This window comes from Schistocerca serialis, chromosome 7 (genome assembly GCF_023864345.2).
Source record: "Schistocerca serialis cubense isolate TAMUIC-IGC-003099 chromosome 7, iqSchSeri2.2, whole genome shotgun sequence".
NCBI classification, from domain to species: domain Eukaryota; kingdom Metazoa; phylum Arthropoda; class Insecta; order Orthoptera; family Acrididae; genus Schistocerca; species Schistocerca serialis.
In genome coordinates, this window is record NC_064644.1 from 602114079 (window position 1) to 602137902 (window position 23824).

Here is a 23824-nt window from a genome sequence, read left to right on the forward strand (position 1 = left end):
GTTAGAAAATTTAAAAAGGGAAATGGATAGGTTGAAGTTAGATATAGTGGGAATTAGTGAAGTTCGGTGGCAGGAGGAACAAGACTTCTGGTCAGGTGACTACAGGGTTATAAACACCAAATCAAATAGGGGTAATGCAGGAGTAGGTTTAATAATGAATAGGAAAATAGGAATGCGGGTAAGCTACTACAAACAGCATAGTGAACGCATTATTGTGGCCAAGATAGATACGAAGCCCACACCTACTACAGTAGTACAAGTTTATATGCCAACTAGCTCTGCAGATGACGAAGAAATTGAAGAAATGTATGATGAAATAAAAGAAATTATTCAGATTGTGAAGGGAGACGAAAATTTAATAGTCATGGGTGACTGGAATTCGAGTGTAGGAAAAGGGAGAGAAGGAAACATAGTAGGTGAATATGGATTGGGGGACAGAAATGAAAGAGGAAACCGCCTGGTAGAATTTTGCACAGAGCACAACATAATCATAACTAACACTTGGTTTAAGAATCATGAAAGAAGGTTGTATACATGGAAGAACCCTGGAGATACTAAAAGGTATCAGATAGATTATATAATGGTAAGACAGAGATTTAGGAACCAGGTTTTAAATTGTAAGACATTTCCAGGGGCAGATGTGGACTCTGACATCAACAAAAGCAAAACAAGGATAATGGAATGTAGTCTAATTAAGTCAGGTGATGCTGAGGGAATTAGATTAGGAAATGCGGCACTTAAGGTAGTAAAGGAGTTCTGCTATTTGGGGAGCAAAATAACTGATGATGGTCGAAGTAGAGAGGATATAAAATGTAGGCTGGCAATGGCAAGGAAAGCGTTTCTGAAGAAGAGAAATTTGTTAACATCCAGTATTGATTTAAGTGTCAGGAAGTCATTTCTGAAAGTATTCGTATGGAGTGTAGCCATGTATGGAAGTGAAACATGGACGATAAATAGTTTGGACAAGAAGAGAATAGAAGCTTTCGAAATGTGGTGCTACAGAAGAATGCTGAAGATTAGATGGGTAGATCACATAACTAATGAGGAGGTATTGAATAGGATTGGGGAGAAGAGATGTTTGTGGCACAACTTGACCAGAAGAAGGGATCGGTTGGTAGGACATGTTCTGAGGCATCAAGGGATCACCAATTTAGTATTGGAGGGGAGCGTGGAGGGTAAAAATCGTAGAGGGAGACCAAGAGATGAATACACTAAGCAGATTCAGAAGGATGTAGGTTGCAGTAGGTACTGGGAGATGAAAAAGCTTGCACAGGATAGAGTAGCATGGAGAGCTGCATCAAACCAGTCTCATTACTGAAGACCACAACAACAACAACAACAATATCATATTCTATTACAAAGGTACTTGTGACATTGGGTCTTACAAGGACAAAGAGATAAGTAAAATTTGGCTATGTTTTTAAGAGTTGTGTAGTACAGATGTGAGAAAACACAGGTATACGTTGATAGATACATAGATAAAACCTCTTCACAGGATAAAATTTATTTAAATTTATCTTACTTCCTACCAGTTGTCACAATAATAAGATTAAGTGGCAACTGTGCCCAAGTTACATCGATTAATTCAAGATGTAACATTTTTAAAATAGGCAAACTCATGTGAAATAATCACCGACCATAAAGATATGTGTTGTGGTGGGTGGTGGATAAAACCATGATTAACTGTTCAAGGTGAAGAACAAATAAGCGGTTTCATGCAACATATTTGCATAAGCACGAAAAGTATTACTTATACATATGTTATACCTAGCTGAAGCGACGTGAAACATAAATGTAAACATGAATGTATTATAGTGAAGTTTTGTAAGTCTGTATTTCTGTTATAAATGTTCCTGTGTTTCAGGTGACATAAGACAAAGAAAAGATTTGTATGACAGATGGGAGATGTTAACGTACACAATATGAGAAGTAGAAAATGAATATTATTTTAGAAAGTAAAGTCCCTTTCTGAAAGGCCATATATATCATACTCTGTTGAGGTTATCATGTATGAAGATACGTTCCTAGGAAACTGATCAAATAGATACCAATATTATAGAAAATGGGTTCCATACATCAGCAATATTATAAATGAAAATGTGGAGATGTACATGTCACATTTTATTCCATTTCTGTTTGTTACATGTGCAAATTTTACACAAATATTAGTAGTTTATAGGCATTCAAAGTGAGCAATTTCAACATATATGGATATAAAGTACTAATGTCTGATAGAGGGGAAAGCATAAAACTATCTGTCTTGTCTTTTTTATGAAACTTTTCAATAATGTCTGCTTTTTCACTTCAGGGTCATAGCATTAAATTTTAGGTTATGCTGCATATTATCCACAATGTGTTTGGATTCTCTTAAGTGATCACCAAGGTAATGGTGTTATGGTTTTCAGTAAGCTCCCTAAACCTGGTAAGAAATGTATGGCTTGTCTGTCCAATATAAAACCACGTGAATTCCCACATCATAATTTGTGAACACCTGTGTGGTTAGATTTATTGGCATGATCTCCTATTTTATGTAATAGTTTGAATGCTAAATTGTTAGAGGTATCGAATGCAAGTGAGATATTTGATTTTCGAAAATATCTCTCAGTTTTACCTGACACTTGTCATCAGTGTGTCATGGAGATACACTTTTTATTTTTTATGTTATTTTGCCTCTGCTCTGGGTTTTTATTATGTAATTTCTTGTTTATTTTCTAGTATAAGTTATCTACTTAAAAGTCTACTTATCATGGAGACAAACTAGGCACTTTTATACTTTAAGAGGGTGTCGAGAAGTTTCATTTATTATCATGTTCGTACATGTTGTTTTCTCGTAAACCATAAACTTATGTTTTGCATGAACTTTTTTGATACTGGGGTCTGAATAGTTAATGTTATTCTATGTCTCTTTTTCAACGGTAAAAAAGTTATTTGTTGGACATTAGAAGAAAAATACATTTCTGTGTACATGCCCATGCCCATGGGACCGGTACCCAATCCCTACCCACTCTGTATACAAATTATAAATATTACGTGCAAATTGTCTAAATAATGATGAATAAAAGTTAAGTTGAGAAAACGATTCCTTGCCACCTAGCGAACAACTGCCATTACTCAAGACAGCGGCAGTGCCTGGACAGCGCAACCAAGTGTAATTTAATTTGCATCTGGTGTATTTCTTATAGGCAGAGTGATGGACTGAAAACCGAAAGGTTGTGGGATCGAATCCCGTCTTCGTCACTTTTTTTCACTCTGCTTTTTGATCTAGTATTTAGCTCTCAATGACGTGGAGGTATGCATTTCGAAATACGAAAATTTCAGACTACCAGTTTCTGCTTCCCTCGCATCAGCACTCGTAATTCGTATTATTAACTGACTGCAAATTCATTGGACAAAGGGCAGCAGTTTAGACATATTGCTAAATCAAACTTATTTAAAAAGGCAGTGTATATTGCACTAGATTCGACGCAGTGAAAGATTATTTACGTAACAGAATGGGTGCTCGGTAAAGAAATGTCTCATACGTAAATAATAATAACACATTGCTGTCATTTCACAATATCCTTTGCCACCATAATATTTTTTCTGGAGAACCTTACACCAAAACTCTGCAGCGGATCATTCTAACATATTATCCTGTTTCTGAAGTTTACGCGTCACTTGTTACGAAGAGATGCTCATCCAGTTTTTCAGAAAAAAGGGAACTTACGTCACACAAAATGGAAACCAGACATCACCGTAGAGATCAGAATCTGAATTGACAGCATCTACAGGAACATGTTGAGAAATCAATGAACAGCGTAGCACTTTTTGAAGACTGTGTTAGGAAAATACATCTGTAACGGAGGCGTAAAACAAAAGAAGCTGAACAAAATGGCCACGTATTCGTGAACATGTAAAAGCTGCCGCCATGGTTCCTGCTATAAGGATACGTGACCTATATTTGTAAAAACAGGCCTCTAAGTATGTAAAAGACTTTGTAAAGGTCTTTTGTACTTAATGTGACTTTCGTATTTATTGTGGCGTTAGTTTGATCAAGATGTGTCAAGGAATGTTCTACTCATGCACGAATGTTGGCTTACATTGCAGAATACTTCTATTAATCTTGAGGGAAGTATGATGACATAGACAAACAAACTGATACTGCTCTGGCGATGATAGGATTTTCCTACAGGCAGTGTAGGAATGCTCACATTCTCTCTGTTACAAAGCTCTTAACGCCAACAGGGGCCGAGGTAACTGCAGCAACCAAGTGTGCAACTTTTCAAGTCTTGTAGCACCTCCCTGCTAGTAGTACTCATATCTCAGGCAGTGGTCTGTTAAAGAACTTGACCAGCTTTGTGGGAGAAGGGGGAGGGCAGAGGTAAATTTAAAAACCATTCGCATTTAAATTAATGTCGTGTTCAGTGCCGATCGCAGAGGGCGATAACTGCATTCGTATTAACAGGGTGTTCTTGATTAATTAGAAGACTGAGGAACGTTGACAGAGTTACCACTCCTAATTTAAAAAAAAAGGAATAGGTAAGAGTATCGTAATAAGATATATTCTGATTACATAAAGCCACAAACATGAGGTGTGCCCCGCGCGGGGTAGAAGTGCGGTGTGAGGCGCCTTGCCACAGTTCTCGCGGCTCCTCCCGTCGGAGGTTTGAGTCCTCCTTCGGGCATGGGTGTGTGCTGTCCTTAGCGTAAGTTAGTTTAAGTTAGATTAAGTAGTGTGTAAGCCTAGGGACCGATGACCTCATCAGTTTGGTCCCATAGGAACTTACCACAAATTTCCATTTTCCAGTGAGCTGCGTGACGTTTCCACAATACACAAAATACAGGTTACACTGATAGAAATATTTACCAGTGTTTAATAGAATCGACTTACGTAGGAGAGAAAAGTGTTGGTTAGACCAAGATCACTCTCCAGCTCGTTCCTCAGACTTTGGCACGTGGCCAACTAAATGAGTAGCCTTGGAAACAAGTCCAGAAGAATTCTTGCGCATTCTGGATGAAGTCTGACCTTGAACTTCACCAACATCCGCCTCTCTTCCTAACTCCTGATCAGGCCCTCCCTCAATCATCCTATCTCCCTCCCACACACTGCCCACACTCTCTTCACTCCTCTCCCCTCTCCTCAATGTTAATAACCTCTACACGTGGGCAAGGATGTATTAGGTACCACATTCTTATATGTCATGTCTGTCTGTGGACTGGTTTGAGGTAATAAACATAGCCAAATGATTCAGATATAGGTTAAATTTTAGAAGTAGGAGAATTTGAGTATCCACAGAATATCCATGAATTTTGTTGTAAAAAAATGGCTCTGAGCACTATGCGACTTAACTTCTGAGGTCATCAGTCGCCTAGAACTTAGAACTAATTAAACCTAACTAACCTAAAGACATCACACACATCCATGCCCGAGGCAGGATTCGAACCTGCGACCGGAGCGGTCACTCGGCTCCAGACTGTAGCGCCTAGAACCGCACGGCCACACCGGCGGCTAATTTTATTGTAATTTATGATTATGCCCAGAAATAATGATACTATCAATAAGCAAGGATTTCCACATGGTACTACACTGAACAGCAAAAGAAACTGGTACACTTGCTTAATATTGTGTAGGGTCCCCGTGAGCACGTGGAAGTGCCGATACACGACGTGGCATGGACTCGACGAATATCTGAAGCAGTGCTGGAAGGAACGGATACAATTAATTCTGCAGAGCTGTCCATTAATCCGTAAGAGTACAAGGGGGGGGGGGAGGGAGGGAGAGAGAGATGTCTTCTGAAGAGCACGTTGCAAGGGATCGCAGATATGCTCAATAATGTTCATACATGTATGGAGAGTTTTATGGCCAGCGGAAGTGTTTAAACTCAAAAGAGTGTTCCTGGAGCCACATGGTAGTAATTCCGGACGAGTGGGGTGTCGCATCGTCCTGCTGAAATTGCCCGAGTCCGTCGGAATTCACAATGGACATGACGTGATGCATGTAATCAGACGGGATGCTTACGTACGTGTCACCTGTCAGAGTCGTATCTAGACGTATCAGGGGTCCCATTTAACTCCAACTGCAAGCTTCCCACCCCATTACAGAGCCTCCACCAGCTTGAACAATCCGCTGCTGACATTCAGGGTCAATGGATTCATGAGGTTGTCTCCATACCCGTACACATCCATCCGCTCGAAACGAGACTCGTCCGACCAGGCAACATGTTTCCAGCCATCAACAGTCCAATGTCGGTGTTGACGGGCCCAGACAAGGCATAAAGCTTTGTGTCGTGCAGTCAGCAAGGGTACACGAGTGGGCCTTCGGCTCCGAAAGTCGATAGCGATGATGTTTCGTTGAATGGTTCGGACGCTGACACTTGTTGATGGCTCAGCATTGAAATCTGGGGGAATTTGCGGAAGGGTTGCACTTCTGTCACATTGAACGATTCTCTTCAGTCGTCGTTGGTCCCGTTCTTTCAGGATCTGTTTCCGGCCTCAGCGATGTTGGGGATTTGATGTTTTACCGGATTCCTGATATTCACGGTTCACTCGTGAAATGGTCGTACAGGAAAATCCCCGCTTCGTCGCTGCCTCGGAGATACTGTGTCGCAACGCTCGTGCGCCGACCATAACACTACGTTCAAACTCACTTAAGTCTTGATAACCTTCCATTGTAGCAGCAGTAACCGATCTAACAACTGCGCCAGACACTTGTTGTTGCCGACCGCAGCATCGTATTCCGCCTGTTTGCATATCTCTGTCTTTGAATGCGCATACCTATACCAGTTTCTTTGGCGCCTCAGTATATAAAGAACGTTATGTGATTCACTACAGAAATTTAAATTAGTGACTGAAAAATAGTCTTATCCTAAGGTAAATTCAGCAGATATTATCATTTCGTCTAACTTCCTGTATAAAACCATATATCGAAATTAATGCTGAGAAAAGTATGCAGAAAAAAAAAACGAATTCTAAATGTTTTCAAAGATACCAGTAACAGTGGTTTTTGCAAAACTAAGCAGAATATGCAAAAAATGAGAGATTTGAAGCTAGTCAAGATCTTTGGGGACAGCTAATGGGGCACAAATGTTTCAAGTTTTCTTTGGACTGTAAGACAAACCAATGGTAATATTGCTATTGTAGTCAAATGCGTGGCTACTTTTTCAACTACTCTTTCATGTAGATCTTGACGTTTAATAAATAGAGCACAGACATGTGCTTTGCACGGGTTGTCCTTGCAAGAAATGACCTATTTACACTAAAAATATAATAATGTATTACGGAATTATTCGTAAATACCTGCAAGGTTTCGGAAGACGATTGCACAAAAACCACAAGTTATGAAGAAAAATGACACTTATCAGTCCCTCCATGTTTCGCCGTGGCGCAGCACTACAGGTTAGGCGCGTCTGGGCGTGTGTGAAGCCGTACCTATCGCAGTTGTTACAAGCTCTGTCTACTCGGGACAGTGAACATCGTTCAACACTAGCAGCAGCTACTGGAGGAAGGCGGTTTTCATGGAGGCTGGTTTTCAATGACGAAGCTAAATTTGATTTGCCGGGAAAAATGAACCGTCATAACACGCGCGCGCGCAGAACATCCACACGAGATTGTGGAACACATTCGTGATTCTCCTAAAGTTAACGTCTTTTGTGCCAAGCTCTCCTCAAAAGATTATTGGCCATTTTTCTTTGCTGGGAAAACTGAGGCTGGTTTCTTGTATCTGAACATGCTGCAGCGGTGACTCCTGGCACATTTAACAACACGACAGTGAAGACTTCATTTTGCGGCAAGATGGTGTTCCAGCATACTTCCTTTCAGACGTCTGTGACTACAACAGTGCCGAACTGCCTCAGGGTTGGATTCGATTTCGTGCCCATCATGACTTTCCTCTTCTTGAGTGCCCCGATTGTCACGTGATTTGATTCCATGTGATTTGTTGTTATGGCGTTATGTCAAATATCATGTGTTCTTGCCTCAGTTGTCAGTTTTGAAGAGTTGCAAGGAAGGATAATTAATGCGAACGTTGATACAGATCATGACGTGTTGCGACGTGTATGGCAAGAATTTGACTATCGTGTTGACGTTTGCTGCGACACAAGCGGTCTCCGTATTGAGCACCCATAATGTCACTTAAAAACTTCGGGAGATGGTCTACCCACTGGAATGTGTGTCTTTCCTGTATGTCTTGTAAGCTCACCGGACAAGAAAACCACCCCACTGTGCACGCACAGATTAATAGTTAAGTCCTTACAGACGTCGCATCGAACGGGCCCCGTGCTTAACCGCGCCTGCACTGCCACTACTTTAGCACGAGTCAGTAGCGATCCGTGAGACGTTCAGACTTCAAACGGACTTGTACGTAAAAATGGGAGAATGAAAGAACGTGACAGAATGGCAAAGAAGGAGCAATCGTGTTTGGCCGCTCCCATGGCCGTACGTTGTGTGAAATTTGTGGAATTGTTGCTGTCTCGTAGCAGACTGGTCAACTTGCTTACAAGCAGCAGTGTAACACACGTGGCCACGAAATGCGACGTCAGAATTGTGGTCGGAAAAATACGCTGACTGAGAGGTACCGAAAACGTGTTTCACGGCTTGAGTCAAAATCGCTTCCGAACCCGACAGGAATTGCTGCAGGCAGTGGATGAAGGCCCATCCACACCTCTAACAGAGAACATCCTGCAAGGTCTCCACACTTGAACCTCACAGAAAATTTGTAGGATAAATTTGAACAGCAGGTAAACGCCAACATCAGTGTTCCTGCAGTTTTGTGGAAATGCGCGATCCAATTTTTAGCGAGTGGATGTGACGTACCAGCACAACCTTGTGGACGCATTTCCTAACCGAATCCAAGTGGTTATCAAGCCCAGGGATGGAATTAAACGGTATTAAATAATGACTGTTATGATTTCTTTATGACTGATTAATTTTCTGTCTAGTGAGTTTACTTTTGATGCAGTCGTCTTGTGAATCCCACAGATAAATATGAAAAATTGTGTATTTGGTTCCAGGGCTTAATATTTTAAATTACTCATATTATTCAGCATCCGCTCTGCTTACCAAGAGGACAGTTGAGTTTCATTTGGCAACCGCTGCCAGGACATTGAATTCATTCAGAACAATACAGTTCCCTTTCAAGTACTCTAATATACAATAGACTGTTCTGATCTATTGACGATTACTGGAACACATTGCAGAATCTAATAGATAACTCTTCAGGTCCTGCACACTTTCATCTAACAAGACACTACAGCTGATTTTCAAGTTCACACTCCTCTGTACTTACATTTGCCATCTGCAGTTCAGCTTGGAAACGAAGTTGTGAAGCTCAGGATAAATTGGGAAGACAGAAGTCAGTGTTTCATTCTTCACTTTATCAACTTTATCATCTTCCGTATTGGTACATCAGTGTTTCAGCCTTCACTTTGTCAACTACTGTCAGCTACTAGCGGCGCCGCAGTCAGTTGGTGATTCTCCATAGTAACAGCTTCATGTCCACGGAACATGTAGCAGCACTTTCATTTTGTCAACAGTTCAAAACAAGGTTTTCGGAAAATCATACAGCACGCAAGAAATAAAAGTGGCCCTGAAAAATATTTCATGCACCTTAAGATAGGCAACTCAACATACAGCATCTGACTGGGACAGATGATGTAATTTAAGTTGCCTACTCTTTTATGCCTGAAATTTTTCCATGCCAGTTTTATTTTCCTCTGCCGGAAGTATGCAGGGCAACACGTAGTTCTGTTGCATGTGTGATACTCTTAACTTCTGTAGCAACCGAAATATTTCAGCATGTCAGTATTCTTCTCTTTAATGGAACTATATAAATTTTCATGGAATTAGAAAGGTTTTGAAAATACGAGTTCAGTGTGTAAGTAGGCTGTTTAGGATTTTATGTTGGTAGCGCCACGTAGCGCTCTATATGAAAATCACTGGCTGTGCTGTGTGAAGTCTGTGGCTGGTTTGCATTGCTGGAATATTTGCTATTGTACTGTTGGGCAGTTGGATGTGAAGAGCGCGTAGCGTTGCTCAGTTGGAGGTGAGCCGCCAACAGTGGTGGATGTGGGGAGAGAGATGGTAGAATTTTGAGAGCGGACGATCTGGACGTGCGTCCATCACGAAGAGTAAATTTGTAATACTGTATATCATGAACTGATATATACATGATGACTTTTGAATATTGTTAAGGTAAATACATTGTTTGTTCTCTATCAAAATCTTTCAGTTGCTAACTATGCTTATCAATAGTTAGTGCCTTCAGTAGTTAGAATCTTTCATTTAGCTGGCAGTATTGGCGCTCGCTGTATCGCAGTAGTTCGAGTAACGAAGATTTTTGTGAGGTAAGTGATTCATGAAAGGTATAGGTTATTGTTAGTCAGGGCCATTCTTTTGTAGGGATTATTGAAAGTCAGATTGCGTTGCGCTAAAAATATTGTGTGTCAGTTTTGTGTTGATCAGAATGAGTAAAGAGAGAAATGTCTGAGTACGTTCGGTTTTGCTCAGCTGTTTGATAATCAAATAATGTAAGAGGTTTACCAGCACAATCAATCATAAATTTTTTCTAAGGGGATGTTTCAAGTGAAGTAAGCTGAAACTTTTCGCAAAAACATTCAAGTACTATGCCAAAACTGGAATGGAAGGCGACTGCAATCGGCTACTGCTACACGGCCTAATGAGGCTTTCACACCAGGACTGCCATTGTATTAAGCCTCTTATCTTTTACTTGTTTCCTCAAAGTCTGCTCGCTTAAGCATGAGGACGAACAGGCATTTAAGGGGACCAGACCGTGGTTCAGGTCGAAAAAAATCGATTTAGTGTTTTTATCATATTTCGATAGATTAAGGTTTCATTTAAGTATTCTGAAAAGGATTTTGCAGAAAAAAATTTTTTCCTACCACGTGTGTTTATGTGCCACGCCCACTATTCTATCACCCACTTTTCTGCATATATTTTAGATCTTTATATCCCCTACATTACGCGTCAGGGATTTTTTTTTTTTTTTTTTTTTTTTTTTACTCCCGAGTGTCTTGGTTATCCTTGGAATGCAACGGTCGCTATTCTTTTGTTTCTGCTGTTTGTAAACCACACGCTTTCAAACACGCGATTAGTTTTGTGCAAGTGTGATTGCGAGTGGTTTTTATACTTACGTTTGCAGTGCTTGTTTACGTGTGTTTTGTTATCTTTATTGAAGATCACGAAACGTAAAGGCATTTTCAAGAAACGACAATTTAGAGGAAACAAGTTTAGAAAGCTTTCTGTACAAGAGGTTATGTCACCTGTCAACGATGTTTCAAATTGTAATTCTTCAACAAGTGCGTCATCAAAGAAGCTCTCACAATTTCAAGAGAGTTAAAACGAATTTCCTGTAAGTGTCAAGGGGTGCTTTAACGTTATTACATATTTGAGAATACTATCAGATGTAATTTCTAAATTTGTACAATGTAGACAGAGTGGTGAGTCACAGAGTATGAAAAATTGTGAGAGTGTCAGTGGGAGAAAAGGCCTAGAAATTGCTTTGGATTTAATTTGCACTAAATGCTCAGCTGTGATTTCATTTATGAGTTCTTCAAAACCAGATACAAGTGGCCCTTATGAAATCAATACTAGATTAGATTATGCCCTACGGTCCATTGGCAAAGGTATGACTGCAGGAAGAACATTTTGTTCAGTGATGAACTTACATCAACCACCAAATAAATTTGAAAAACTGACTGCAATTTTAGAGAAAGCTGTACGTGAGGTCTGTGAGGAAAGCATGAAACTGGCTGCTAGGGAAGCAGTGGAAGAAAATGATGGATGTTCGGACATTGCAGTTGCACTTGATGGAAGTTGGCAGAAAAGAGGGCATACTTCTTTGAATGGAGTAGTGACTGCCACGAGTGTAGACACTGGTAAAGTGTTAGATGTGGAGATAATGTCTAAATATTGCAACTGTTGTAAAGCCAGTGAACATAAAGAACACAACTGTGTGGCTAATTTTAGAGGAACAAGTGGTCGTATGGAAATTCATCGAGTGCAACAAATATTTCATCGCTCTGTAGAAACAAGTGGCGTACAGTAGACCAAATATTTGGGCTATGGTGACAGAAAGGCATAAAACAATGTGGTGAACTCTAAACCATATGGAGATGCCATTATTAGCAAAATAGAATGTGTAGGCCATGTTCAAAAACGTTTGGGAACAAGGCTGAGAAAACTAACTGTTTGTATGAGAGGAAAAAAATTTGAAGATGGAAAATTGTTGACCGGACAGGGTCGGTTAACTAAAACTGAAATAGAAAACTTGTAGGTATACTATGGGCAGCCAATTCGGAGAAATAAAGAAAATATGGAGGCAATGAAGAGAGATGTTTGGGCCATATTCTTCCATAAGTCCTCTACTGATGAAAAGCCATGTCATGGATTGTGTCCATCAGGAGAAAATTCGTGGTGCAAATACAATAGGGCTCAGGCAACTGGAGAATCTTATTCTCACCAGAATTCTCTTCCTGCTGCTGTTATTACAGCAGTTAAACCTATTTTCACAGACTTGGCTCATCCTGACCTTCTAAGGAAATGTCTGTATGGGCAGACACAGAACCCAAATGAATGTTTCACCAGCATAATTTGGAACCGCCTTCCTAAAACTGTATTTGTAGGAATACATACAGTGAAACTAGGAGTTCATGATGCTGTTATTACATTCAATTGTGGTAATACTGGAAAGTGTTGGGTACTGGAAAAGCTGGGAATTAATGCTGGTGGGCTGCAACATTGCGATAAAATGAGGATAGCCGATGCAGACAGGTCTGCATCTAATATGGCCAAGAAAGTAAGACAAACACTCAGGAAGGTGAAAAAGAAGCTGGAAGACCTGCTAGAGGCCAAAGAAGGGCCATCATATGCAGCGGGACAGTATTAACTAACTGTAAGTAACAAATTTCAAAAGTTTTTATTTGAACTCAATTTCCCGCAAAATAAAATTTTCAGTACATATGCCACATTATATCAGAAAATATCATAGATAAATGAATGAAATTTTCAGAGACTCTGCATAACATAGAAAGCCACCTCTGGTACTACGTTCATTAATATTCCCCCATTAGGAAGCTCACAAAAAATATTTTCTGCAGATAAAACTTAATATTTTTTGTTAGTAAATTTAAAAAAAGTATTTCTTAAAAACTATAAAATGGATAAAGTAGATTTTAGTACAGTTGACTCTATTAGCATCATGTAACATACAGTAAAAGTATTATTGCATTAAATAGTTTTTTCAGAAATGGGTCAAATACTTGCCTAAATTAACATGGGTTCGATTGGCAGGTTGTGGTCCCCTTAAAATATTTTTCCTAAGCTCCTTCCGATACGCTAGAAGTTAGCATATTGTTTCATTTACAGAAATTGTAGCTAATGTTGTATCTGTGTCCTATAAAAAGAGAGGACCAAGAGGAATTACGGTTTATTTCACAAGGAGGCCGCAAGGCAATCGGATTTTTGTAATTTTTTATATTTAAGGTAAGTGAAATTCACAACTGAAATAGTTCCTGAAATCTGTTCGAAGCAACTCACAAAAACTCTGAAGGAAATCGACACTGAAGTTTTAAGACCATCTTAAATACCTTTAAATTAGGGCGATTTTCTCGACTAGGAGCGTGACTGTGTGGTAGAATGATCTTTTGCCACGTTTGGGTCCTGTGATAGGTTCCCAGCTGACGCTAATGTTTTACTAACATTTGCCTGAGGCTTGAAATACATTAAGCTGGAAAAAATCAGTAACGTTCGAGACCAGTAATCGCTGGTTGGAAACTCGTTTCGATCATTACTTTTTTGTTTATTTTTCTTTTCATTTCGGTTACCTAGGTCATTTAAACATAAAATTCATTTAATATATGCTGAGTAACAATATGTGTCATTTTTATGAAAAATGCGCGTCTTCTTATTGCTAATTACATATCGCATACAAATATTTAGTTTTCGTTGCAAATATAAATCCTTAATTAGGACTCTTTTATGAAAGATTGTTTAAATTAAAAACAGAGCGTTAGAAATAAATTTTTTCATCCTCGTGTATTTTGCGCTTCACGGAAATACTCATGGAACAGCAGCTTTTCTTTAGAATTTTGCTCTGGCTGGGAAGCGAGCCTGAACTCTGAGCTTCACGTAACCTAAATACAAAATAAATAAATAAATAAATAAATCCAATTGGCACGTGGTCTTGTAAGTATCCTCAGCCTTTCTTCTTGCTGCATATGACAAGAGTGCTTCGCATGGGGGCCCAACTGAAATGTGGAACACCAATTCGAAACACACACACACACACACACACACACACACACACACACACACACACAGTCAAGCAGGCAATGGAAATTCAAAAGACATCTTATAAAGTCGGTATGCATTTATGCGTAGGAAGTAATTGAAATCTGACACTACTAGTAAGCTTTGTTTCCACCTTTACCTGTTGTAGTAAAGAACTTGTAATGTGTTATTACAGTCTCACAACTTTGTGACATTTTTTATACCTTCGCTCGCTCGCACAGCTTAGGCACGCTGCGGGCCAGATGGACTTACCCTGATGTAGGCTACGCGCTGTTTGTCATCCAGCGTGGTGCCGTCGTCGCTGCAGCCGTTTTCTGTGACGATTATTGGGTACCCGGGATAGTTCACTGACAGCCAGTTCAGAGTCTTCCTCAGCCCCACCGGCACAATCTGTGGATTACAATACTTGTATAATGTCTCGCAGCATCCGTATAATAAACTTATTGCTACTGTTTTCTACTGCCGTTGTAACGTCCACGAATAATCGTTCATTCTGAGTGAGTGTCCGTAGCGAGGCACGCTTTCCAAAAGAATTGGAGAATCACAGAAAAATGCTACTGGAAGCTAGGGATGACACCATGACCCTATAGTAAGATAGGACCAAGTCAAATGAATATTTACCTGACATGAAGCAGAGTCGCATGAATACACCGGAGAATACTGGTTTTTAAAGTACTCTTCGTGAAGAAACAATACCAATTCGTAGACTGTTGTTGGAGGATCTCCATGTTTACATGTCATTATTATGAATGTTTCTAGTGTAACCATACAAAATTTCCAAGAATCAATTTTTAGACATAAATCTAAGGCTGTTGGAAATTGAAACATCTGAAGGATCAACCAACGGCTATCGCGCACGCATAACTGTGCTTTTGGAAGATAGAGGAGAGCTTGACAGCAGACAAAAGGCATCCTTGATAGTGAAGACATATTTCAATGCCCGAGGATTCCCATCCATGTACGATTATAAAAACAGGCAGTGCTATGATGCATCTTTATGCTAATATTCCTCAGCTTGTTTGGGCTGAAGTAATAAATGCAGCCTCATTGTCGTCATCCACTGAAGGCCACGCCTTGGTTCATGTAGCGATCCTTTTCCCTAAAGTTCTCGCTCTCCCCTCCCGTGACATTCGGTTGGAGTTGCTGCTGTCCTTTCTACTGGAGACATTTGGCAGTGTGGAGCGTGCGGAACTTCCTCTTAATTTTCTTGCCAATATATTCCTTTCGAATAGTTTTTGGAGGGAGTGCCATTAACAACATACTGGAAATCCTGACTGTTGGGGCCTGAATGAGGGTGCGCTTGAAGGTCACTTTCGCATATTCTTTTTAAATAACTCGAAAACTACAGCCTCAGGTGAAAACCTATCCCTGTGCAAAATTTAACTAAAATATATTTCCTACAAAAGGATCCAGTTGATTTTTTTTCTGTAAAACTAATAGTTAGCACATAGCAGGCGAGAGAATATGAAAATCTCGCATATGAAATTTTTAACGCCAGATACAATATTACGGTTTGCATAAACCGGGATCAATTGGGGCAGCGGAATCACCCTGTGTATAAAGCATAGTGTATGTAAATGGTGACAATTATTGAATTACATGAAAGAAAATCGTATGCTTCTGAACGGTTTGCATTAGGACGTTCAAACAGCACGGCTGGCAGCGAGGCATGACGGAAATTGCTATGCGCATTCAAGGTTTGGTTTAGCGACGAAGCCGATTTTCATTTGGATGGGTTCGTCAATAAGCAAATTTGGCGCATTTTGGGGATTGAGGATCCGCATTTTGCGGTCGAGAAGTCTCTTCACCCTTAATGGGTGACTGTGTGGTGTAAAATGTCCAGTCACAGAATAATCGGTGCGATATTCCTTGATGGTACAGTGACTACCAAACTGTACGTAAAGGTTTTCGAAGATGATTGCACCCCTTTATCCAAAATGACCCTGTTTTAGACAAGATGTGGTTCATGTAAGACGGAGCTCGACCCCATAGAAGCAGGAGGGTGTCTGATGTCCCGGAGGAGCACTTTTGGGACCGCATTCTGTCTCTGGGGTACCCAGAGGCCACTGGCAGGACCTCGATTGGCAGCCATGTTCTCCGCATCTGAACACATGCGACTCCTTTTTGCGGGGCTATCTTAAAGACAGGACGTACAACGATAACCCTGATATCATTGTTGAGCCATTCAGGAGGTCACTGACAGCATAGATGTTCCGACACTTCAGCGGGTCATGCAGAATATCGCTATTCGTCTGCGCCACATCATCGCCAATGTTGGCAGGTATACTGAACATGTCATAACCTAAATCCAAATATCTGTAGTGATGTTTACATCTTGAATGATGTGTGTGCGTGCCATAGTTTGTAACTAATTTACGTTTTTTTCATATAGTTCAATAATTTTCATCCTGTATGTATGTATGTGTGTATGCCTGGGTTCTCCTCCCAGATCCCTTGAGCAATTTCATCCAAACAGGAACAGCAGGTCTCAATAGTATTAGCAGTGAGGGGTTTATAACTGCCTAGCTCCAATAGAAGGGAAGATAAGGACAAAAAAATGTTATTTAGCTAATGGCATATAGGCCACCCTGTATGACAGGCATGTTATGTGGGAATGGTATCAGTGTGCCAAGTCAACCTGCTTTGCAGGGCAGCCTACATGTTAGGGTAACAAAAGTTTTCCCAGCCCCAACATGAAGGGTGCCCTGCGTGACAGGTGTATTGTGTTACATTGTATTGGCTTGTTTTATCAGTCTGCTTTGCTTGGTGGCCTGTATATCAGGGACAAATAAATGAGTTTCAAGCACCTGATATGTAGCCTGACCTGCATGATGGTGGAGTAGTATTGGCCAACGTTACTGAACTGTACTGCAAGGGCTACTCATGCGGAAGAGCATGGCTGGGACAAGGTTGATTTGGATAGAGGGGAGATGGTCAGAGAGAGGTGGTGGAGGAAAGAGAGAGGAGGGGGAGACGCATGAGGTAGGTAAAGGTGTAGAGGGGCAGTGGGAAAATTGAAAAAGAAGAGTGGAGGTGGAGATGGAGAGAGAGAGTGGTAGGAGGATACAGTCAGACAGAGGGGGAGAAAGATATGATTAGAGAGAGAAGGTGGAGGAAATAGGCAAAGAGGGGGAGGAGAAGGTGAAGAGACAGAGAGAGTGGGGAATAGGAGATAGAGGTAGGAGGACGAGGTGGGCAGCCAGAGAGGGGAATAAGTGGACACACAGAGGTGCGAGGAGGAGGTGTGTTCAACATATGTTTCGGACACATATGTGGGTGAAGCTGCAGGGAAAAGGCTAGTTTTCTGAACAGAAAAGCAGTATCAAAGAGGAAAACACGAGACAAACGTTCATGTGGAGTTATTAAACTTGTTTCTCTAAAATATTTCCGTGTTACCTGTGTTCAAACCTCCCGATATTCGATACGCCATCGTAAGCAATTTAATTTGTTAAGAATTTATAATTTGTTTCCTATGTGTAGTTTCAAACGCGTGACAATGGAAGTAACGTTCTGTTAACGGTTTTTATTTCGCTACTGTGCCTTTTATTACATTATTCCATGGATTTATTATACGTCGCTGACTTCAAAGTGCGGATTAGGCTATAAGGCAGTGACCGTCAAACATTTTTGCTTAGGAGTCGATACTGAGACACTGTAGGGCGACACATCGGGCTGCATAGGAAATGGGACGGGGCGAGGGGGGAGGGGGGGGGGGGGGTTGGAGTGCAAGTGCAAGAAAAGTTCAGTTTTCACCAAACCTTGGTTATTGATAGAAGCTTTCCATTTACATATTTCGAATCTGCATGTTATACATTGAAGAGTAAAAGAAACTGGTACTACAGCTACCTATTATCGTGTAGGGCCCTCGCGAGCACGCATAAGTACCGCAACGCGACGTGCCATGGACTCGACTAATGTCTGCAGTAGTGCTGGATGGAACTGATGCCATGAATCCTACAGGGCTGTCCATAAATCCGTAGCATAAATCCTTAAGAGTACGAGGGGGTGGAGATCTCTTCTGAACAGCACGTTGCAAGGCATCCCAGATTGCTCAATAATGTTCATGTCTGGGGAGTTTGGTGGACAGCAGAAGCGTTTAAACTCAGAAGAGTATCCCTGGGGCCATTCTGTAGTAATTCGGGACGTGTGGGGTGTCGCATTGTCCTTCTGGAATTTCCCAAGTCCGTCGGAATGCACAATGGACATGAATCGATGCAGTTGATCAGACAGGATGCTTACGTACGTGCCACCTGTCAGAGTCGTATCTCGACGTATCAGGTGTCCCATAGCACCCCAACTGCACATGCCACAGACCATTACAGAGCCTCCACCAGCTTGGGACAGAAAAGGTGTGCTTTTTGTGGATTTCCTGGAAAGAGACACTACAATAAACTCTCAAAGTTATTGCCAAACTCTGCACAACCTCAGGAGAGCAATACAAAATAAGCGCAGGGGAAAGTTGGGCTCAAAGATCTCGCTGATTCACGACAACGCCCGGGTCCACACGGCAAATGCCACTCGTGAAGTTCTCGAATCTTTTAAGTGGGAGTTGTTTCCTCATCCGCCGTACAGTCCCGACCTGGCACCGAGCGACTTCCACTTATTTCCAGCAATGAAGAAGTGGTTGGCTATGCAGCGTTTTGATGACGACGCACAGCTTCAAGAAGAGGTAACCACGTGGTTGAAGGCGCAGTCGGCCGAATTTTACGACGAAGGAATTTCCAAGCTCGTCCATCGCTACGATAAGTGCCTTAATTTAAATGGTAACTATGTAGAAAAGTAGTTTTTAAGTGTGGCTTTCATCTGTATATAATAAAAAAAATTTCCTATACTTTATTTATTTTTAATTCCAAAACGTAATGTACTTTGAGGATAGCCCTCGTATTAAACAGCGTAATTGGATTTCATATTATTTCATAGAAACTTGGACCATACTTGAAGATGATCGCCTCTGTAATGAGCATTCTCGAATCCGTCTTTCTTCAGTTTGACTTTCAGGCCATATCAGCAGATCGGTGCTACTTGCACACGCTCTTGAAATGTCAGCACTGAAAGACAAACAATAAAGTATGGAGCAATTCAAAAAGAAGAAACAGATTTCAAACATTTATTGCTTTCAAACTACAAATGATAGAAATACTATTCCAACGTTCCTGGAAAGAGAGAAGTTGAAATTTTTATGAATTCAGTGTGAGTACCATTTGTTGCACGACAAATATCAAAACGGTGGCTCATTTCCTGCCACACAGCTGGCTTCTCGTTCTATAACTCACCGCTTCAACGATGCCATGTCGCAGACTTTCAAGAGTGTAAAGCATGGAGGGGATAAAATGCGGTAAACACGGTAGCCCCACAGATAAAAGTCAGAAGGTGTGAGATGTGAAGACCTCGGAGGTCATCGGCTCCTCCTCTTTAAATCCAACGTCCTGGTGTGGTGTCAACCAGGTAACGTCGGAACTTTGGATTGGAAGAGGAGGAGCAGAAGGTGGACTTCATCGCCGATGACCTCCGACGTCTCCAGACCTCACACCTTCTGACTTTTATCTGTGGCGTTACGTAAAACAAAGCGTTTTTATCCCCCCGTCCCCCCATTGGGCCTGACACTTTTCATAGTCTGCGACATCGCATTGTTGAACAGTGAATTCGATAACGAGAGACCAGCTGCTTCGTGTGTGGCAGGAAATCGACCACCGTTTTGATATTTGTCGTGAATACATGGTGCTCACATTGAATGCATAAAAATTTTAACTTTTCTCTTTCCTGGAATGTTGGAAATGTGTTTATAGTTTTTGTTGCTTGTAAGCAATAAATGTTTGAATTCTGTTCCTTCTTTTTGAGTAGCCCAGTATTAATCCTCGCACGTCTATTAACCTCGCAGCGGCCGCGCTACATACCACTCTGCTTTTGACGTAAGCGTTAAACTTTTCTTAGCTTACAGCCGAATTCATCAACGTCAGTTAAAATTGAACATATCTTCAAACATTAATCTATGTAAGTACTTTTGTTTGTTAATGAGCAACAAAAATACGTTAATTGACGTTTTTAGATTCTACAGCTAGTTGTTAGAAGTGTATCATCGTAAAATACGGCTGAGAACCGCAGGCCGCACGTATACTTGATTCAGACTACGTACGGCCACGTGTCGTAGTTTAGAGACTGCAGGTATAGAGGGTACAGCTTAGAAAAGCAAGCGCGTTAAATGAAATGCGAAAGTATTACATGGAACCCGTTCTAAATAGGAAGAAATGAGCATCATAACAAAATAACAGAAATCGGGGCTCGTACGGAAGTGTTCATTTTTCCCACACGCTCTTAGAGAATGCAACGATAGAGAAATAGTCTACAGGCGGTTCGATGAACCGTCTGTCAGGCACTTAAGTGTGAATTTCAGAGCAGTCACGCAGACGTAGATAAGCAGTGATGCAGCGACGGTTGGGCGAGGAGAGGACGGCGGCGCTTACCCTGAGCCACGTGGACCCCAGAGAGAGCGGGAAGTCGGTGGCGGGTGACGTCACGGCCCCCGAGTCGCGCACCTTGGACGGTAGGCTGCCGCTCTCCCCGGCGGACACCAGCCACGTCGTGTAGTGGTTCAGCGACAGGAAGTCGGCCGTACCTACCACACCGCAGACCTTACGTTAAGCTCGCAATACTGGCCACTGTACGAGCCCACTTGGCCTACATACACTGATAAGCCAAAACATTATGACCGCCCGCTTAAAAGCTCTGGAATGCCGTGCAGTGGCGATTCTGTGTCAAGGATTCGGCAAGTCTTCCGTAGGTTTCAGAAGATAGATGGCGGCGGGTGTCTCTGCAGAGGTCACTCGAATCCCGTAATGGCCGGTGGCTTGTATACGCGGATCTGGCGCCCTACGGCGTCCCAGATGTTTTCCATCGGTTACAGATCAGCCAGATTTGCTGGCCAAGGCATCAATCTGAATTCACTACCAAGCGGTTCTGGACTAGTAAGATTGACAGTTAATCTGATGGGAGATGCCATCGGCGTCTTGGAAGTGTGAAGGGACGGATAGTCCGCGACGATGTCGACGTAGTCCACACCTGTAATGGTGTCTTCGATTACTACCACTGGACCGATGGAAGCCCAGATGAATGTCCTCCACAGCTTCATACTACCCAAATGGCCTGCACCCGTGGTACGGTGCATGTTTCGCGCAGCCATTTGGCTGGATGACGGCTTATCCGGTCGCGACTGTCAGTATGGCGCAACAAGGAACATGGTTCATCTGACTATGCCTTACGTTTCGACTGATCCACAGTCCAATCTCGATAATCCCGTGCCAACTGCAGTTGTAATGGACGATGTCGTTGAGCCAACATGCGGAAGTGTAGGGATCGTCTGCTGCTGTGCCGTATGTTCAGCAGTGTACACTGAACGATGTGCCCTGGAAACATATGTTTCTACACCAGCATTGTATTCTGTTGTAATGTCTTTCACAAATCGCCGCCTATGTAGCGCTACAAAAAGGGACAGCGCTGGCCTCCATATTATCTGAAGAGACGTGGACGTCTAGCACCTTGTTATCTACCAACTTCGATGTTTCCGAGATGCTCTTTATCCGGCGCCGGGTCATAACAATCTGCTCATGTCTAAGTCGCAAATACCAGTGGATTTACGCCGCGCGGAGTGGCCGTGTGGTTAGAGGCGCCATGTCACTGACTGCGCGGCCCCTCCCGTCGGAGGTTCGAGTCCTCCCTCGGGCATTGATGTGTGTGTTGTTCTTAGCGTAAGTTAGCTTAAGTAGTGCGTAAGTCTAGGGACCGATGACCTCAGCAGTTTGATCCCTTAGGAATTCACACACACACACACACACCAGTGGATTTTCCCATTTCCGACTCGTACCAGGGCCAGAATGATTTGACATTCGTCGCTCCTTCTCTTGCACACATTCCTCACAGCGTCAAGTGCCCGCAAACCCCACCAGATGGCATCCTGCCTCGTTGTGCACAGTCATCATAATGTTTTGGCTCATCAGTCTATATTCTACTCTTTTTGAGGTTAAAGAGGCAAGAAAAATACGATAACAAACAATATCATCAACGTCCAAACTCAGTCACACAGAACATACTCATAGAGCATCAACAACAACAAACAGATGGTACACACCCACCACACGATTGACAGGACTGGTAGCACACAAAAAAATGACAAAACTAGCCCACAGATCAGATAACGCGATACAAAAGAAACTGAAGACAGCTTTGACGTAGACAGAAACAATATCGTGGTATTTATCAGCTCAAATGTCAAGACATTTCAGGAGTGAATACACAGAACTGTGAACATCCTTTTTAATTAACTTGGCAACCATAATGGACAGCCCTCAGAACACTGCGATCGTCCGCGACCACATGCCATTCGCAAAAGGCCAATTCTAAAAACTTTACGTTTTGTGAAAGATCTTCCAAGTTCCTTTACATAAATGAATATTTCGTAGAATACCACATCAGTCACTTTTCCCTCCTATTATCAGCTTTGCCTAGAGTTAAGTACTGGGAGATGCGACCGCCGTTACGGTGTTCTGCTTGTGCGTAGTAAATCGGAAGTAGGAACCTGAAAATGGTGCCTACACGCAAAGGACGTAACACTGAATCTTTTACAGTTTTTCAGGCTTACCAATGATCACAGTGCGCGCCGTATGACGTAAACAATTGTGACACAAGACCGTCCTATTAAGGCAGCTGAGAATTTTGTGATTAATCTGCATATGGAGAAACTCAGGTCGCAATGCGTATCACGTTTGTTCACAACGAAAGCGATCAAAACGATTATTTCAAATTCGAGCTAAAGAAAATGGGTCATAGCCCAAACTATTTCCGGTGTCGTTAAGTTACTATAGGCGTAACATTTTACCATTTATATACTTCCAATCTTAATTTTAGTACCGCGCCTGAACCTTTCTTTTCATTTCCGTCATTTCTTCTTCGATGCTCACCCTATGCATAAACTATTAAGCTGATTACGCGATCTGCGTTTGCCTGCCTTTGCTATATTCAGAATCGTATGAATGATATTCTTCCGAAAATCCGACAGTATGTCTAGACCTCATAGATTCTGCAAACTGACTAGACTAACTGCTTGGTTACCAGTCTCCGCAAAGATTTTAGAAATTCCGAAAAAAATTTATCTGTTGCTTCTGCTTTATTGTGTAGCACCTCTTCCAAAGGCTTGTCACATTCTGATACCGGATCCTGTATCTATTCCAAATCGACATCCGTTTTCCCACTATCCATTTCCTATAGCGGTGTTCAGATAAAAAAAAATAGCTCTCTACCATTTCACTTCTTTCCCCTGTGATCTGAACTTTTTTTTGTTCTTCTTATGCAAACCTTTAAATTTTATATCGAAGCTCTGAACATAATTTTATTTTATGTCATGTTTTCTGTTAAATCCACCTATGTAATGTTTTTTTTTTTCTAAGCCCTCTGTTTGCCTTCGTCATACTCCTAAAATTTGCTTGCTTAGCCTACTGTTGACTATGGCCAAACGTATTTGAACCGGCCTTTTTCTTAGAATACCATAATT

General features: G+C 41.7%; 1 protein-coding gene across 1 annotated transcript in view; it reads right to left on the reverse strand.

The window, feature by feature from the left end:
- LOC126412246 (myrosinase 1-like) overlaps positions 1-23824 on the reverse strand; it is a 211186-nt gene that overhangs the window by 41342 nt on the left and 146020 nt on the right. The window contains exons 9-10 of the mRNA XM_050081742.1: positions 20745-20896; positions 14536-14673 (exon numbers count right to left, since the gene is read on the reverse strand). Of these exons, the coding sequence (XP_049937699.1) occupies positions 14536-14673; positions 20745-20896 (290 nt within the window). The remainder of the gene's footprint in view (positions 1-14535; positions 14674-20744; positions 20897-23824) is intronic.